Genomic DNA, 19654 nt, shown 5'->3' with positions numbered 1-19654 from the left:
GGTTTGTGCTGAACCCAGCAGGGGTTTCATGCCTTCAAGAGTGATCTTGTCTGCTCAGGCTTGGGCCCCTGTCTGTTTTATTCTCATACCTTTCTTCCTACAACCTCTGGCTCGCTGTTGGCATTGAGAGCAGCTAGCAGCAGCACACTCCCTCCAGCATGCATGTGAGAGATGTAGATAAAACTTGAACAGACCGGCTGAGTATGACTTGCAAGGTGTGTTTCAGCCATGCTGAGGGAAGAATGGGAGCTGTGACAGTCTAAGATGCTTGTGCTGTTGCTTGGAGTGGAGTCCGTCAGAAGACCTTAATTGCCTAAAGACCTGCTCCATCTCAGTGGTTTTCTCTCTCTACTGATCTGGGTATCTTTAAAAAGTTTAAGGCCTTTCGTGGGCTCTTTTGCGTAAGTAAAGGAAAGTGTGCTTTCCTTGGATACTTTCTGGGACTGTCTTAAGGAAGAGACCCATAGATCTCTTTGGGTTGACAGACAAAAAGCTGGAAATCAGTGCTCTAGCCCAGCCAGAGCAGATGTGAGTGGATGCAAGAATTACTTTGGCTTGTTCTGTTTGCTGGAAGTCACACCAAGGGAATTTAAGTGCTTTCTCCCTGTAAAAATCTACCCAGGTTAATAAAATGTTGATTCTGAAGGGTTGGATAATGCTTTACAAATGATGTGGCTTCTCAGACCACTTCCCCTTCCCGTGTGGAGCGATTGTATCTCTACAGGCAGCTTCATTCATGAGCACCAGAACAATCCTTGGCGCGCCTGCTACCCACTGTCTCTGGCTCTCCTAAAACGTGAGCCCCACAGCTTGAGCTCTGGCACTTCTGGAGTCTCATCTCATGCCATGTGGATGTAGGAGTCACGAGGATGCCGGTTCAGAGCAGGATCATCTTCTGACCCTGCTGTGTTCATGTCAAAGTCAATCCAGAAGACAAATGTGCATGTTTCTGTGGTTCCTGTAAATTCTGTTAGCAGCTCCAACTGCCTTGTCCAGCATTAGAAATAAACCATGCTCCCCACTTCATTTCCAGAGGCTTTCCAGAGCTTTCAGGCTGCCTATTTCTAACTTTTTATCTTTTGATGAGTGTACTCTCCCATCCACCTAGACATGCAAAAGTTACATATTCCCAATACCTTCCCTCCATGATGAGTAAATTACACTTGGAGAGCGACCTGCAACTTGTTATTCCTTCTCATTATAAATGTGTAAATATGAGATGTGATCAGAAGAAACGGGATTAGCTGCCTGCTTGGGCATTGCGGAGCATCTCTTGGAGGCACGGCACTGTCTCTGGTAGCTGTATGTTGGCAGTGATCACTACCTGAAAACCCATAATAAGGGAGAGGTTGGGAGGATGTCGTTTCCGCAAAGGCACTCAAAAAGTTGTTGCAGCAAAGTGCTGGCATTATCCACCGTGGGAATGATGTGAGCATCCTGGAGTTAGTCTAGCACTGTGCATGTCAGGCAGGCACAAATTTCATAGCACTGGAGAGTCCCCAGCCCCTGGGGCTGCTGTGCCAGAGACAGATAACAAATCTGGGACCAAAGTGCTCGCAAAGGGAGAGCAAGCCGGGGAGCGGCCGATGCGGCTGCTGGCGTGCCGTCCCTCCCGGGGTGGGGTTGAGCAATGAACAGCAACAGGCGGCAGCGGTTAGGCGGAGAATGAAGTGTTGTCTTCGGCCGAAGCAGCTTGGGACACTTGCGGAGGCGAGACGCTATGACCAGAGTTGGAATCAGGCCCGATTTACACCCCAAAACCATGAAGTGCCATGAGATCTTTAATGATCGCAGGCTGCTGGCCTCCAGTTGCTCTCAGGAGGAAAATGCTTCCTCTGAGCGCTGTGCCAGGAACCCAGCATAATGCCAGTTCAAAAGGGAGATACTCCCCGAGGGATCACTCGCACTGCAGCATTCACACAGTCCTTGGGGGTTTCTTTTCCAAGCACTTAAACAACTCAGCCCTTGTCCCATTGGTTTTGATCTCAGCTGCTGGTCCATCTGGAAGGAAATATCAGATGCTGCAGGAAATAATTTTACGGGTGACTCAGAGGTGCTGGCTGCAGAGAGACCTCGGCTTCCCTTCTCCTAACCACGCTGCTTTGTCTCTCTGCTTAGGCCAAATGTCTGCGGCAGACAGTGTTGCCCAGGATGGACCACGGCTCCCGGCACAAACCGCTGCATCAAACGTGAGTATGACAGTTTCAGGTGGTGCAGGTCTCGTGATGCACCCCTAAAAAGCACTCGAGTACTGCTGTGACCCCGCATACGTCCCCTGCTCTGTGCCAGGGCAGGAGATGGATGGTGGGGTCCCCCGGAGGCAGTGCCACAGCCTCCCCGTGGGGCTGCGGGGCTGTGGGTCAGCTCTCCCCGCCCGTTGGCAAAGTCTGAGCATGCTGAACAATTATGGCTTTACTTTATTATTGTTATTAGTGTCCATCCCGAGCAGGGTCTTGTTGGGGCAGAGCATTGCAATGCACATTTACGGGTGAGTTTCGAGCCCTGGGCTGTCATCGTCCTGCTTGGAGCGAAAGGCAGGTCTGTGAAAGTCCCAGCAGGTGGGAACCGGCAGAGTGGGGCTGTGCTCACGTGGGCAAGCGTTGCTGACACTGAGGGGGAAATCAGGACTGCAAATTATCTGAGTGCTATTAAGGAAAGCAATTAATGGAGTTGGCACAGCGGCTGGGATGGGTGGGGCTGGAGCGTGGTGCAGCGTGTGGGATGTGTAAAATGGCAGGGGGCTGCAGGGTGCTCCTGCACTGTGGAAACAGCCCGGCCGGGGCCCTCCTGCCTGCCCACAGCGGGGTTAATAAGGGCTCTGCTCCTCCGGGGTTAATAAGGGCTCTGCTCCTCCGGACAGCCCTGCCACAGCCCTGGGGGCTGAGATCATTTTGGGCTCCCCACACAGCACTGGAAGGGAAGGGGTTTGGGCAGGCACCAGTGCAACGCACGCCAGAGGCAGCTGCACTGTCATCTCTGTCCCCAAAAGCTCCACAATCCCTGTCACTAAACAACGGCTTACACCACCCAGCCCACCCGTGGGCTTTCTCGGGGGACTGCCTGCCCTGTGCACCTGCCCGGTCCCAGGGAGGCGAGGGGCTGCCCGCAGCTCCCGGGCAGCTCGGAGGGCAGGGAGCACACAGGCATCGGGCAGGTTTTCTGCATGGGAACACCCTGCCCACAATAGCCGAGAGCATCTGCCTTCGCTTGAGTGGCAGCAGCTGCCCAGATGTGTAGCAGGGAAAGAGGCTCAGCTTTGTTTGCCGCGGGATCTCATGGCGTTTCGGCCGCGCTGGGATAATTGCATTAGCGATCGCTGTTCGGGAGCAAGGGGCCAAGGGCTGACTCACCTCCCTTCTCCCTCTCCCCCTCGCCGACAGAAGCCAAACGGTAGAGAGCGTGCTGTGCTGCCAGACAGCGTCTGTAAACAGAGCGTGGGGCCAGCGATGGCAGCATCTTTCTCTCATTAGGGATTTTTGTAGGAGCAGTAGATCTGGGCTCACAGCCATGCAGGCTGTCTAGCGATTGCTCAGGTGCAGGGCCCTTGTTCCCCAGGATTCATTAAAAGGACATGATTGGGCCTGATGGTGTCCCCCTGACCGGGGATGGTAAATCTCAGGCAGGTCTTAGGTGGAGACTGGTGATGTGTAAACATCACTTTGTTCCCAGCTACCTCCCTTGCCGGGCTTTTCTGCTGGAGTTCAAGCTGCTGGGGATGTTTGGCTGTTTTTAAGGCTGCCAAGGCAAGCTGGACAGCCCATCCATCCCAGTTAGTTTCTGCCCTGTAATACTGTTTAATGTGTGATCCCACGGTCTTTGATATGGGGCATATCAGGGAAGTTAGTGGGGTAGAAGTGCAGCCAGAGGGAACCTCTTAGTGCGATGAAGCTGGGAAGAAGTTGGCATTCGGGTCTTGGGCAGGACCTTCATTTTGATGGGTCTGAACCTGGGTACAGGAGAAAGGATAGGCCAGATTGTTGCCTTCATCTACTCCCTACCACCTACCAGGCAAGGTGATTTCTTCCTTCTCCACCCATGCTCTTCCAGGGACTTTACTCTTGCAGCATCTCTGCATATGACTGAACTCAAGCCATGGGGAGGTTTCTCTAGCCTTTTCGTTTGTTCCAGCTTTGAGGACCAAAGTGCAGTGAGGACTTGGGGAGTTTTCAGGGAGTCAGTGACTGGGAAGATGAAAAAGAGAAATCACTCTCTTCAGGACAGCAATGTTTCCTGGGAAAGTGGAAGCAAGCTAGGGGGGTTTAGGAGTAAGATCTCACCTGCTTGCAGTGGGCTTGGTTTCTACCCACATGCTGGCAGGTCACCACACTGAACTGCATACAGGGCATCCTGTGGGGCTCCAGAGGTCGTCCCGCAGGAGGGGACATTAGGGATAATGAGCTAAATCTGCCCTTGGGCCCAAGGAGTTCATCCAACCTCCTGCCTGTTTAACTTCATCCTGGGGTGAGACTCAGGGCTCTATGCCCTGGGTTCGGTGGAGAAGAAACCCGCACACACAAGCTGACCAGAAGCCCCCTTGCGCTCTCATATTTCAGGCGATGCAGCATGCACTTGTTGATAATTTAGCTGCTGCCTATTAGCTCAGCATCCTTCCCCTCTGCTTCAGAGCAGGGAAATCCTCTTGCTCAGCCTCCCAACATTAGTTCATCAACCTCCACTTTCATCAGCGTTATTTACTATGGTTCTCTACTGCTTCCCAAGACAGCAGCCTGGGCTGGGCTTGTAATGCAGGGTGAGCCTTTTTTCTGACATGGATATTTTAAAGCTTAAAAGAAACATTTTTAATCAGCATGTTGGGAAGGACTAAATAAATTCATGTACTTTCTAATCTTGTACAGATGGTCTTGCGGTTAAGATACTGATGAAGGCGCAGGGATTCCAGGATGAGTTTGCTGGCTCTGCTGTGGTCTCACAGTGTGTCTTCAGACAGTCGCATTAGCACCTGGGGCTTTTCCACATCTGCAAAATGGAGATGACATTCACATGCTCTCTCCTTTTGTCTCTCTTCTGTACCGCGACTGTAGGGTCTTTTTAGCGCAGGCTGTTTTTCACTGAAGTTCTGTTTTCCCTCTCTGTTATTCCTGCATTGCCGTTGGTTTCCCTGCCTGTCAGCCTGCACACATCTCTCACTTGTGTTAAATTGTCCATCCTTTCTGGCTTTGCTAAGCCAGTTTAAGTTAGAACTGAGATTACACATTGCTCTGCATCCATAAGCAAACTTTTCCATGAGAAAGTGGACTGTATCACCCCAGTGGAACAAGTCCTTCAGCATCTTCCCAGTTTTCCTGTGGATGCCTAGCTGGATGGATGGGCTCTCCCACATTTAAATGGGACTGAGCAGGAGCTGCTTACAGTGAAGATCTACACCACTCTCCTAGACCTAGAGCACATGCAGAGCAGCAGGGACAGAGTAATTGAATGTGACCTTGCAATGTCATTGCTCAATCCTGGGCCGGGTGTGCCTGCAAAAGCAATGGGAGGTTGGACTTGGTGACCTTCCCCTCTGATAGTCCTGCCTGCCTGGCCTGGGTGGGTGGTCAGAGTCATGCCACAGTCATCCCTGCAGTATGACCTTGCAGGGAGGACTGACTTCATGCACTGAAGACCAGACAGCACCAGACTTGATCTGTGATGGCACTGCTAGATGCTCTTGAACAAACTAGCATTGCTACTAATGATACTTCAACAGTGCTCCAAATCTCATCCTTTTATTAAGAGTTTTGAGATGACTCTTTTTGCTTTCCTTAAAGCTCCAGCTCCTGGAGCAGGTGATTACATGAGACTACAGTGAGAAGAAATGAGTGGCTGTCATCTTAACAGAAACTGTTTGTAGCCCCCACAGCTGGGAAGAGACATCTCAGAGTAACCCCTGAGCTCAGAAACCAGAAAGCCAAGAGAAGGATTCCAAATCTATATATATTTTTAACCATCTTGTTTCTTCTGTCAGTGTTATAGTTTTGGTGGCCCGACTCGTGATTTCACACACTTGGCATTGGCAGTAATTCTGCTGAATGATCTGCTTTCCCTGCATAGCTGGACTGAGTGAAAAACAGTGACTTTTTAAAGCTCTTTCAAGTTCTTCCTGAGTCTGCAAAGGTAACCTGGAAGGGGATTAATGCTAGAGCTGGAATATTTCAGCGAGAGCAGCTCCCCACCCATCCTGCGTGAAGGGACCAGAAGACTAATTCCATTCCCTTCCTCCTCTTCTCTCTATCAGCTGCCTTAGGGGCTTTTTAGAGTGCCTGGTCGCTTATCACTGTTTTCCTGCTAAAGGGCACAGTCTAACGTGACTATGAACATTGTTAGTGGGAGAGGTTGTGAGAACCACTGTGATCCCATGTCCTGGCGTCGTGGCTCTGCAGTATTTCAGCACGTGAAGCGGTTGTTTTCAATGGCAGGTTTCCTGGTCTGGTGGCGTTTGTTAAAACAGGCATTTGTTGGGAGATAACGGTAGGGACTGGCAGCCTATTTAAATCACAGCTGAGTTTTATATTATAAATTACATCAACTTGTGGAGTGCCAGACTTCCCAGAGACGGTTAATTCCTGCCTGACTGGGACCCTGTCTGTGTTCCAGAGTCAGCAGTGGTGGCTGATTAGTTTTACTGGGGGATTTCATCAAAACCTCTGGCTTTAACCTATACAGCCCTATGTGACTTGGGTTCTCCCTTTCCTTGAGATCCCCCTCTCTTCCTGAGTGTTAACATGGTAATAAAGGTCAGATGAAGCATTCCAGCCAACGTATCCCTGATCTAGTTAGGAAAAGCTGATGGCAGTCCAGTTTTGGAGTGAGGGAAGGGTTGTGGGGTCTATACTGCTGTGAAAGGACCTCAGAGCCTGTACAAGGACTTTCCTCACTTGGCAACAGCGGGATGATGTGTGGATGGCACACAAGGCTAGAGCTCTCTCTATGTTTGTTGCCCAGAAACAGTGTTTCTTGCAGGTGTGCTTGGATCTCATGGGGTTGAAGAGCACAGCCAGAGAGGGAGGGATGTGCTTATGAAACCCTAGCAGCTGTGTGTGAAGGTGGTGGGATGTCAGATGCTCCTGCAGCCTCCCTGGGGCAGTCCTGGGGAAGGGCCCCTCAGCAGAAGCAGTGGCTGCATGTTCCAGCCCATCCACAGGGTTCCCACAAGGCTGGAGGTTAATGCCCACCTTGTGTTGTCCGACAAGGTTTCATTACCCTTCGGCCAGCCGGCCCTTTCCTTCTTTGAGGGAGGACACTGTTTTCCGGTGCCTTTTCAATTACTTTTGCTCAGAACAATGAGCCCGGTCCTACCTGAGCAAGCTGTGGTTTCCTGGCTCTCGCTGGCTGGACTATAAACCCAATTTGGCATCTCTTGACTTGGGAAGTGTTAGGGTCCAGCGTATAATTAATAGCACTTTCCTCCCGGGGCGCAAACTGAAGCTGATGTGCTGTAATTAGGAACACACACAGGCTCAGAGGGTGATTTAGGCATGAAGTTAATGAACTGTAAGTCCCTGTAGCTGTGGAGGAATTTGAGTGCAGTGACTCCAAAATCAGCTGTGGAGGGAGAGCTGGGGGGACCATGCAAATTAGACCCCCAAATGGACTAAAGCAGGAAGGCAACGGGCAAACTGCTCCCAAGAGGCTGCGATAGTGCATGGTCATCTGTCGTCTTGTCTGGCAGTCACTGCCTCCCGTTGCTCTGGGATTGAGGTTCTACTGCTGCTTGGAGAGCTATGGGCAGTGCTGGAGGCTGTATGTTCTCCGCAGACCATGCTGCTCTTTTTTGAGCTTTCTGAAGTGAGTATTGCTGGAGGAGAGCTCTGCAGAGACCAGTGGGAAGTGGGAACAGAAACAAGTCTCTGATGGCAGTGACCCTGTGTTAGGGACACACGGCAGCAGTAACACTGAGACTTTGAAGGCCTGCAGAGAAGAGATGGGGCCACCTCGGTTGTGCTGCCCCAGCTGGGTGCCACCACCATGGGGCTGAGCATGCTGCCAGGAACCCCGTGTCCACTAACCACCTTTCTGTGTCTCCCCAGCTGTCTGTGACCCACCGTGCCAGAACAAGGGCTCCTGCAGCCGTCCCCAGGTCTGTACCTGTCGCTCGGGCTTCCAGGGCTCCCGGTGCGAAGAAGTTGTTCCTGAGCAGGAGTACCACCCACCCAGTGCCGCTGCCGCCTTCCAGCCCCCTGCCAGCTCCCTCCGGAGAAGGACCAGCACGGCAGGGCAGGACGCCTCCCTGCAAGGGGCTCAGGCGCCCATCCCACGGCATGTCCCGGCTGTGTAAGTCAAACCTGGTTCCCAGCAGGATGCTCCCCCAAATCCACAGGCAGCTGATGCCACGCTCGGGTGGGCCACAACCTCTGCTTTGTGAGACCGGGCAGCTCAGGTCCTGGTGGAGGCTCCTGCCTGGGCTGTGGGAGGTGGCGGAAGGGGGTCAGGCCCTGCTGTCCCTCCAAGGGACTTGGTTTGGCCCCAGCACTGTGTCATGGTCCCCAGGCACATGCAGGAATGGGACAGGCTAGTGGTGGTCCCACGGTGAAGGAGGACTGTGAAGCTCAGCAGTTTGCCCTTGTCCAGTTGATGAGCAGCGTTAGCAGTAGCAGCAGGGTGGATGGAGGAGTGGGGGTTAAATTCTTTCCCAAGAGGATGTGTTTAGAGCAATATGTCCAGGTAGTATCTGGGAGGGTACATAGATATGAGGTGTGCTATTAAATGCTGGTATGAGCAAAGTGATGATACTTGGAGATGTCTCCTGGCAGACTCTAGCTGTTACTGAGCCATTTGTTCCATATTTCTGTGTCACCCTGCTGTGGCGTGGGTCATTTTGGTACCCAGGCAGGTGTCTCTATATTGGGTACAGAAGCAAAGATGCAGCTGTTAGAGCTCACAGAGGTCTGTGCAGGAGAGACTCTGTGAGGAGCGTGTTAAGCTCAGCATGACAACTGTGGCATTGTCCAGTCCTTTTGGGTGAGGAAGAGCTTACGGCTTCAGCCCACCTGCCTCAGGTCAGCACTGAGGTGTTCTTGAACCCAAGCTGCGACTCCTCCACATTTGTTTTGTGAAGTCCCTCTGGAGCTGTGGGTTTTCTGTTGAAGGAGGCAGTAAAGGTGGGAAAGGTGCCTTTCCCTGACAAGCACCTCTGCAGTGCTGGCAGCTCAGTGGGGATGGAGAAGTGGGAATGGGGTCTGCTTGCCATACAGCAATCCACATGTTTGGGTTTTTTTAAAGATCACCTCTGCTATTCTGTAAGAGTCCATGGACACGGGAGCAGAGTGTTAGACTGCACCACCCGTAGTGGTGTTCTTGTTGGGCCAGAAAGACTGGTTTTGTTGGTAGCCACCACAGCAGAGAATTTGCAAGTGGCTTCCAGCAGAAGTCCCTCAGCTGCAGCCAAGATGACATGACAGCAATTTACAGGTGCCTAACCAGGAAGTAAACTTCAGTTTCTCCTTTTCTTCTCTAAGCTGTTTTGACTTTCTCTGTCAGCATCACTTAGAGCTGCCCAAGCAGAGAGCAGGTCGTCCTTTGTTTGTCTGTATTTCTGCAGGTTCTGTTATGCTTAAAGTAGCTGTTGCCTTTCTGACTCTTCTAAAGCAGAGGCAATGCATGGGCTGGAGACATTTCTAGACACTCTCATCCATCTACACTTTTGGAGGGGCTCAAATGACTGATGAGGAATTGACTGACACGAAGTAGTTCACTGAAGCCAGCATATCTTGGTCCCCAAATAAAAGGCGCTCTGATGGGAACCAAATTCAGGCAAGGCAGAGGTGATGCTGGCAGGGAGAGATGGCCAAGCCCCTGTCATCACTGCCCCAAGAGAGGCTCGGTGCCCGAGCGAGCACGCAGCCCTCACACGTGCCTGCAATCCTGGTCATTGCTGACAAGTTTCCCCCCAGCGATGACCTCCTCCTACCCCTCCATGCCACTGCTCTGTGCACAAGGACTGGAGGGGAGGCAGAGCAGCGCCCTTGGAGATACAGCACCTGTTGAAGGCTTTCCCAGTAAGGAACATGACCTCAGGCTCTGTGCAGAGGACAGGGGGCTGTGCAGGCACTGGCAGAGCATTCCTGTCCAGACAGTCAGACACAGCGTCTAGCGATCGCTGAGCTGGGATTGCTGAATGCCCAGCTGCCTGCCGTACCTTAAATCCTCTGGCGCTGTCCCAAGGAAATAGGACTCCATTAAGGACCATGCTGTGCCCTTCCTCCTTCCCTCCGCACAGACGCCATAGGACGTCGTCTTATTCCACAAGATTCAGCAAGAGTATTTAACGTTCATCCTTTGTAATGGCCGCAGGTAGGACCCCGGGACACAGCCACTACTCTCTGCCTTCTGGAGTTGTGCTATGCTGTGCCTTTCCTGCCTGGGCAGCGTGTAGCGGTGCTGAGCAGGCAGGTGCGGGGCTGTCTGCACCCTGGCATCAGCCTGCGTTGAAACACCTCACTTCAGCCCCTGGGTGTTTTCCTGTGCAATTCAGTTGCTTGGGTTTTGTCTGTGGACCATATAACGTATGGCAGACAACATATGGCATGACCTAAAAGTCTTGCTGCTGTTAGATGGGTTGTTTCCCAAATATTTGTGAGTGTCTCCTTCAGCCTGCCAACTTCTGGGCTAGCTGTGGAGCCTGTAAGAATGAGTGCCTGCAGCTGAAGGCTCGCCCCGGCTGCCGTTGCACCCGGCTGTGCCCTCCCACTGCTTCCCTTGCACTGGTGTTGGTGCTCATCTGTCCCCTGGGTAAGCTGACTCAACAAAAAACTAACATGGCAAAATTAAGGATAATTTTCTGCCACTTCAGTGGGCTAAATTGTCTTACTGAAAGATTACATGAGGACCAGAAGGATTGGACAGAATTGCAAGGCTAGCATTGCACAGGGAGGAAAGGGGTGAACTCCCCTTTGGTGGAAGCCACTTACTAGGTTGGTCATTTTTCTCATGAAACCGTGCTCTTAGACTTGTCTGAACTTGTAGCCTACTTCTTGTGGTTACAACATCATCTCTTTCTGTGCTACCACTAAAGTAATTTCTGTGCTTCTGCGTCAGGCTTTCTCCATACAATTGGGCTGTAGCAGCAAAAGCAAGAAGTGTATTGGCCTTCGCAGAACTAGGTAGATCTTGCTCATATTTGCAAGTACAAGGATGGGTTCTTAGGTACTGCAAACTTGGTGTCACCTACACTGGAGTTCAGTTCACTGTCAAGAGTGGAGGAACAGCTTGGTTTTTCCAGTCCTTGGTCTCCTAGATAAGAATGAGTTGTGCTGGTGGGACACTGACTTTTTCTAGTGAGCCCACCATGCTCTCACAGCAACTGGCTTGCTTGTCTGATGTGGAAGAGGTAGAAGAAGCTCTTGTGTTTCTCAGTGGACACAGGACACTGGTGGGTCCAGGTCAGTGGTTGTGAGAAGACTATGAGATCCAGGACAAGTGACTAGTCCCCAACCTCCCTGGGCAGTCGCATTGTTAACAAGGAGGAGTTGCGCAAGAGTGGAAGCTTATAAACCTCTAAGCCTCATTTTGCTGTGCCAAGACAGGAAATCAATTCTCACATGAGTGAATTTGCTTTCTCTTTTAGTTTATTTATGTGCGTATTGGCTTTATTTGTGTTTGTACGGAGGTAACAATCAGAAGCTCTGAAGTCATGCACTAGAACAATGCTGTATTAGATACTGTATAAGCATGCAACAAAACCCGTGAATCCTCCCCAGAGACCTGCTCACTGAGCAGAGATGGGGTTGATTATCCTCAACTAGTTAGACTTGCTGCTTACGATGACTGCCACTTTGCTGTGGAGAGTCGCCTGCTCTGGAGGTAGGAAGTCTTTGGGAGTCTGGAGGAGCCTATAAAGCCTTGGGGAAAAGCATGATGAGGCAGCTGCTTGTTTTCATGGCCTTGTTTCTGACAGATGTGCTCAGGCTCTCCGGAGGTCATGCCTGGAAGCAGAAGCAGCGATGCCTTCTGCAGCTTCTCTGCCAGGAGAGCCCAGGAAGCATGACTGTGACAGCAGGAGATAAGTTATTGTCAGTCTTCTGCTCTCAGCCTTGATGTGAAGTAACAGCTCCTTGACTGACTGGTCATATGCAACTGGTTGTACTGGTTGGTTTGTATTTGCACCTGGCAGATGTGAAGGTTAGCAAATGGATCTGTGGATATTCCCAGTGTAGCTGTCATAGATCCATTTCTGAGCATGCTGGCAGTCCTGGGAAGAGGGGAATGTGGACGTCAGCCTGAGCATTGTGCTGAGCACAGGTGTCAGTGTGGCCATGTTACATGTAGCCATCTGTGCCTCTGTTTGGAGGGGCACTGGGGAAGAATCACTGCATCCTTGGCTTGCCCATACGGTGCATGTTGTCTCTTCCTGGGACTAAAGAAGAAGACATACCCAGCCTTGCCTGAGCTCAGCACTTGCCCAGGGGAAGACATGGCTAGGAGAAGAGCAGCTCTGGGTTTACTTTGCTGACACCAGAGCTGGTGATGCTGAGGCTTTCATCCCTTAAAATACAGGTTGAGCAATGAGTACCACTTCTCAAGCCCCTTCAGCAGGCCATGGTTCAATGGAGGTTTAGAGCCGGGCATCGAGGAAGCCTGTGGGGACTTGTTAGCTGCTGCAGAAGCTGGGAGGCCCCGGCGCTGTGCTGCTTGGAACAGGGAGTGCTCTGGAGAGCAAAATCCTGGGGGTGTTAGAGGCCCTCCCAGCATGGACTAGCTGCAAATCCTCCCTCTTCTTGATCTCAGCCTGAATCTCTGCCCGGAGAAGCAAAGCCCCGGCGGATGATTGTGCGGGTGGAGCTGCACCTCAGCCCAGAAGCCGAGCTAAATGGAAACAGCTTTGTTTTCCTAAGGCTGGAGTATCAGCAGAATTCCTGTTTATTTAGCAGGGAGCGGAAAGGGCTTGCCCTCCTGCCCCTCGCCGTCAGGATGGACAGCCGGCTGCCTCTGACTCTGGGCAGCATGCGAGGAGGGTCCTACTGCTGCCACCCAAGAAGGTCCCTCCTGCGTGAGTGCTGGGCATAAATCTGGAACCAGAATCTACGCAAGGGAGCTGTGCTGCCCAGATGGGATGTGTGTGCTGGATGAGGGCTGCCTGGGAAGCAAGGCATCCTTCCTCTTCACAGAAAAGAAGAGATGACTGGGACCTGCAAAGCATTTTCCCAGCAACCCAGGCAAGGGAAAAGGACATAGCTGTGGTATAAGGTGCCGAGACGCTGTGCAGACAGCTTAATGCGGCTAAGCTCTTCAGGGCAGGGAGCTTCCTCTGAGAGGGCTCTGTTTAGGCAAGGCAGTTGCTGGGAGTTGCCTGGTGTTTTCAGGATGGAAAAGGAAGAAGGCTGAGTTGCGACATGCCCGCCCCACTGGCTCCTGATCTCAGAGCCTCCTCTCCAGCACCCTGGAGGAGACATCTCCTCCCTTCCTGATGAGAGGAAGGGCTATATGCAGCCCTTGAGGAGCTGTGGCAAGCACTCCTGGCCTAGGGACACTGGGAACCTGATGCCAGCAGGGAGGCTCTGCCAAAATCTCTATTCTCTCTCCTGGAAGCACGAAGGATGAGAACAGCAGGGAGCAAGCAGAAGGCAGGAGCTTGGGTGTACAGCAGAGGTTGCTGGATGGAGAAGGTACCTTTCCCCCCTTTTGAAAATTGGCTGAAACCAGCTCCTGTTCTGGTGGCAGTCAAATGTCTAGCATGGTCCTTTGCAGAGGACAGCAGAGCTCATGGGTGGATGTAAAGCTCTCCATCCTGGCATGACCACTCGAAACATGACATTGAGAACTGTGGCTTGGCAAAATCAGCTTGATTAGCTTACTGTCCTTGAGGACTAGCAGATAAAATGAAAGTTCATTGCAAGATCACTCGCTTTTTAAAGATGCTGCTCCAAACAGAGACTGATTTGTCTTAATTGTTAAAGCAGGATCTGGAGCCTCCTGTCTTGCCAGCTTTGAACTTTCCACGTTTATGAGGAAAAGGGGAGCTTTCTTACTGCCTTACTTGGGTTACTGCTGAATGTCCAGGACTGTCCACATTACGTAGAGTGCTAGGAGGAGGTTTGTACTAGCCACACACCTACCGATCACACCTTCTGCTCCTCTGCTCACTTATGACTGTCACTCACTTTACATTTATGAGGATCACAGTTTATTAATACCCAAAGAGCAGAGAAAAAGGCTGACCCTGACTGAGAAGCCCCTCTGTGTAAGTGTATTCCCGTGGCACGGGCTGTGGCAGGCTTTCTACTTTGCTTGGGATGAGACCAGCCCAAGAGATCCACAGTGCGTGATGTTGAATTCCTGGGGTAAAACACTGGTGCCAGCCTTGCCTTCCACCACTGCAGCGTGTTCACGCATATTTTCCCAGTGCAGATAAGCCCTAATTGCATCTTTTAAGGTGCTTCCCTTTGGCAATATAGTTTTCACAAAGTGGCCAAGCATTTACGTTCCTTGATCCAGAGCCAACTTTAGCAGATATCTGAGACCTTGTTAAAAAATTGAAACTAAAAAGGCAGTGCCAGTCCGTGTGAGAATATGTGAAAAGAGATTCCACTCAGGGCAATGAGATCTCCATAAGCTCCAGATCTCGGCCCCTCTCCTGCTTTGACATAGTTGAAAACCTTTGGCAAGCTGGCTGGGAAGCCTAAAGGAAAAACTCAAGCTACCCAAGAGGAGCGTAAACGTAATTTTTCTTATATAAAAATACTTCTATTTTTAAATTACATGATATACCTTCTCTAGCCTGGCACCAGATATAGTTGCTCTACTTTCTAGTGTTTTAAAGCTGTCAGCACCATTCTGGTTTATGTGTTTTATGTATTTACTTTCTAGGGGGTTGCATATGCTTCGGAGCAGCAGGAGGATAGCTGGCTTTTAAGGCTCCTTTTAAATTCCAAATATGGTCTTTACATTAGACCTGGTTCTTCTGCATCTCCTTGGGAGCCATTCCTATAGCTTAATTCAGCCTCTAGGCTTTGGGAGAAAACGTTCAAATGCACTTTTGCTTCTAACTGAAAGAAAAATGCTGCTACTGTCAGCTTAGTCTGAGACTACATGCAAGAGAGCAGAGTGTGAGGCAAATGCATTGTACATGTGGTAGGTGAGGGAGTACAGAAAATCCAGTTTATAGCCTATTTTGTATACTAGACATATATCATTTGGGACATTTATGACAATACAACTTATATAGCAGTTGTATAAGAAAGATGTTAGAAGGACGGTGAGGCCACATGATCAAACACCGGAGAGTTTTTCCCTAATGCCTGAATTAGGATTGTCATCCAGCTTGCTTTCAGCTCCCTTGTGCATATGGATTACGCTGCAGTTTCTCATACCTGATCGTCTGCTGCCTTATTTGGTTTAAGCTGGTACTTAAGCAAAATCAAAGCTGTTCTCTTTGGTGTCAAGTGTTTTCCATAAATCACCAAGTGCTGGCAGGACGCAAGGGATGAATTGAAGCTGATTTGGGACAAGGAGCAGTTGAAATGGAGATTTAGAGGTCTCCATATAAAATATGCTGTTCTCCCCTCCTTTCTTCAGAAGCACCCTGAGGAGTGATGCCCTGAGTGCCTTGTGCTGGATGCGATTGGTAACAAGCTCTCTGCACCAACTCATTTTTGTCTCACTTGCGTGGAGGCTCTCTTCAGGGATATGCAGAAACTAAACATATAGGCAGGAACTAAGAAGACATTCAGGCTGGAAAAATATTATCTGTTACAGCTGAAGCAAAAAAATCCTCCATGGGAGGAAGAAATCTGGAAGAAGGAGAGGCTGAGATTTTGCAGAGTAGGAGTGAACAGCAAATTAGGCAGCAGAGAGTAATGCAGTGTGGCTGCATACAAGAGACCAGTGGTGCTTAGGACTTTGGAGACAAAAGACCCGAGTCGCATGGACTTTTTCCCTGCACACCCTGGGGTCCTGCACTGAGTCAAGGTATTCTTTATTGCCAGAAAAGATCTTGACAAATTGGAAGGAATTCTGAGAACTACAAAAAGAGGGAGGGAGCCGAGGGGAATGGTTAACAGACCCACATCTGCAAAACTGAGCCAAACTCTGGCCTCGGAGGATGGGGAGCGTACTCAGAGACTGAGGCTATCTGGAGGGGGGCAGACAGGGTGTATTAGGTTGCCTGTAGCCTTGGCAGGTTGGCAATGCTAATTTTTTCAGCTACGAGGCTTTCTACTACAGCAAACTGCCAAACTCTTCCAGGGATGTAATGACAGGTTGATAACGACACTGGAGCTCTGCCTTCTCCATCGCTTTGGAGCTGCTCTGCTGAGGAGCTGGAGCCCAGGTGCTGCCAAGGCAGGTGCAGCCTTTCTGCCTGCTCTGGAGCCCTTCCCACCATGGGATGCCATGAAACCTGCTCCTCCCTGCTGGTCCTTGGTGTGGATATTGAAGGCCACATGGGAGGGGTGTGAGAGCAGATTTGTGGTCATGGTACCCCTGGAAGCACTGGCTTTGCCACCAGGCGTCATGTATACATGGTCCCCAGCCAGACTCTAGTCTTGTGGCTACTGAGCAACTGGAGAGATGGAGCCAGTGCAGAACAGTACAAAATAAAATCACCGGGATGCTCGTTCCCCAATCCCTGGCAAGGCTGAGACTTTGAGAGTGGGCAGCAGTGTCACATCCCAACACAGTTCTCATGGCTGGAGTGCTGCAGGTGAGGGAATCCTGTGTGTGGCAGGGGATGGAGAGATGTGAGGAGACCAACTACGTTGAGCTAATAGATCCAAAGGCCAGGCATCCTGCTGGGTGCTCAGCCATTATTTTAGATTAAAATATCTCTTAGATCCACAGTGTTCCCAGGATGAGTGGGAGACTTCCCAGCACCTCCTGCCCTAGATGAACAGCCTCCCCTCCTCTAGATGAGAGGACTACACACATCTCCTCTCCACCCTGTTGCTCTCATGCCCTCTGTGTGTGTGTGCAGCCGCAAGCTCTTCACCCCACTCCACGCCTGGGACAAGAGAGGCTTTGCCTGCCCTCTCTGTGTCCCATGTAAAGCCGGGGGCAGGCAGCTCCCCACACTCCCCAAGTGCGTGTGGGCGCAAGGATGAATAGGCTAAAGTGTTTTTTCAGGGCTTTGAAGTTGGCAGCCTGGTGGAGGGGGTGAATGTTACTAGTCAACAAGATGGAAATGAAACTCAAGAGTGCTTGTTTTCTCCCTGCTATATGGGGGAGACGAGTGACCTCCCCATGGCCGGCAGTGAGCTTTTCTCTGGCAAACGCCTCTGCAGTAGGTTTCGTTAGACTGAGGTCTGGTCCTCAGCTCGCAGCTGTTGTGTCTTGTGGAGACAGAGGGCCCTTTGGGCTGGAGTGTGCTTGTGGGCACAAGGGCTGGTTGATATGTTGTCCTCTCCACTCGCGTGCCTCTGCCCTAAATACAGGTCCTTCCCCTCTCAGGCAGGACCCTGCTGATCACTGTACTGGGGGGCACAGGGAGGAGGAGGGGCAGTGGAGGCATTGCCATGGCCAGCGGTGGTGGCCAAACCCTCTGTGGGGTGGTCACGTTGCATGGGGGACTACCCAGCTCTCCAACTGTGCCAGCATCTTACGCCTGGTTTTGTAATGGTGCAAAAGCAGTGACCATGGGTTGATGTCTTCAGTAACGTGGTGGCCCTGATGGAGACCTTCATGTGGTGGCAGCTGTTAAGACACTTCTGGATGGGTCTCTTCTCACCAAGGCATGAGAGCGGCTGCGTGACTGCATCTGGCAATGGTGCTGTGCTCATTGATCATGCCACTGAACAACTTTCGATAACACACCAGTCCCTGCATGCAGGCAGGGGAGCCAACTGGAGCAGCTTTCTCACCACTTCAGCCTGAAGGAGCGTGCAGCCGTGCTGGGGAGAGGAGGGCTGTGCAGCCGCCTGTCTCACCTGCCACTCACCACCCATGCCACAGGCCAGCCTGGGTGGTTCTGCCAGAGGGGTGGTAGCTCACCTGGCCTTCCTCTCCCTCTCACTCCCTTTTTTTGGTCTACAGAGTGTGTAAGGTTTGGCCCAGATGTGGCATTTGTAATCAAGTAGCCTGGCCTGGTTCCTGTGCTGGCTGCACTTGAAGCTCAGAGTGGTTGTAGGCTGCGTTTTGATTTTTCTGGGAGGCATTGGCCCACACTTCAGCTCTGGAGACCGGCAGATTGCAAACAACTCTTCATCACACTTGGCATTTGGAAATCATGGTTCTAGCCATTTTATGGGTCAGCACTAAAGCCTGATGGATCCAACCAGAAGCGCGATCTGCTGCTCCTGGTGACAGCCCCGTGCCATGCCCTTGTGCAGGACATGTTTCTGCAGCCTCGCTGGGCCAGGCAGGTGCTGTTCCCATGCTTGGAGAGCTGGACTTCTTCCAAGGAGTCAGTTGCTCACTCCCTAATACACGAGAGCAAAGAAGAGCGCTTGCAGAGTGGCGGGTGGCACGTGTGGCACGTGTGGCAAGGGAAGGGCATTTAATGTCAGCAGAGAGCTGTGCAGGGTTGTGTGAGCAGCCACTTGGGCTAAAGAGCAAATTAGACCTCCAGAGACTGCTTAAAAAGAACCTGTTCTCTGTGTGCTTATAGAGGTTCACTTGTGTGATGTGTGGCAACTCCTGAGCAGATAAAAATAGCATTCACAGCCCGTCTCCTTCTTTGTTCTCATGCACTATACGGCGGGCTAGGAGCCAGCTAGGGTGGTCCTGCAACACTCGCACTGCTTTGGGGGCCAGAGGAAGGAAGATGCCGGGTGGTAGTTGTGGAGGAACCAAGCTTGGTGGCATGGGGCAGACGCCTGGTGTCTTTGCTGTCCCATGGGCTTGCACATCTGTTGCTGTGGTTTGTAGTGAGAGATCTGGAGAAATCTTGGCCAGCCACTGGCACATATGTCAAGTGGAGCAGGGATCTGGAGTTACCACTGCAAGATGTCACAGGAGAGAGCCCAAAACGAGAGTCATGTGGCCTCTGTGACATCCCCTTGCTAGCCATGGTGATGGGTAGTGGTGGCATCTGGGTGCTGGACTGACGCAGCTCCTGGGCACGTGCCAGCGGCATTGAGCGTGCGTGCAAGGCAGGGAGCCTGACATGTTCCTGCCCATGCAGCTCTGCTTTGGCAGTGCTCTTCGTGCTGGAGGCAAAGGGTGTTGTCAGTGGCACCTCTGCCCACAGGAGCTCTTGAGGTCTCACAGGGGAGGGAGGATTTGGATGACTCCTTTCCTGCTTGCCTGATGACCTGATAGTGTGTGAGCTGCGCCTGTGGCACAACGAGGTGGCAGGTGAATGTGTGAGAACACCTTGGCACCTGAGATCTGTTGTGGTAAGCAATAAGTTTGCCACTTGCTTTGATGTCCCTGTGACAGTCCAGGTGCCTGTGTCTGGTGTCCCATCTGGCACGAGATCTGGCTGCAGGTGACTGTGAATTGGGCATGAAGACACCTGGATGGCCATTCCTGTGACCTTCATGGTACACAGGTCCTGCTTGGCTCAGCCGGAAGGTCTCCTGCCTGGGGGAGGCTGGTGGCTGCTTCTCCTGGGCAGAACTCCCTTGCCTTCCACCAAACTCTGGGGAGCAGGGGACTTGGGACTTTGGCGTCTCCCTCGCTTGCACAGCGGATACCAGGGCTGAAAGCAGCTGCAGGAGGAACAGTGTGAAGCCTGAAGCAGGCAGGTTTCAGCTATCTCTGCTGCTGCTCATGGGGATAATAA

At 51.6% G+C, this 19654-nt stretch overlaps 1 protein-coding gene across 3 annotated transcripts in view; it reads left to right on the top strand.

Annotated features, from left to right (window-relative positions):
- LTBP2 (latent transforming growth factor beta binding protein 2) overlaps positions 1–19654 on the top strand; it is a 76487-nt gene that overhangs the window by 6685 nt on the left and 50148 nt on the right. For all 3 annotated transcript variants that reach the window (XM_054826848.1, XM_054826849.1, XM_054826847.1), the window contains exons 2-3: positions 2119–2189; positions 8028–8271. In XM_054826848.1, the coding sequence (XP_054682823.1) occupies positions 2119–2189; positions 8028–8271 (315 nt within the window). The remainder of the gene's footprint in view (positions 1–2118; positions 2190–8027; positions 8272–19654) is intronic.

Source organism: Grus americana, chromosome 5 (genome assembly GCF_028858705.1).
Source record: "Grus americana isolate bGruAme1 chromosome 5, bGruAme1.mat, whole genome shotgun sequence".
NCBI classification, from domain to species: domain Eukaryota; kingdom Metazoa; phylum Chordata; class Aves; order Gruiformes; family Gruidae; genus Grus; species Grus americana.
The sequence above is the reverse complement of the archived record's forward strand: the minus strand, read 5'-3'. Positions and strand labels throughout refer to the sequence as shown.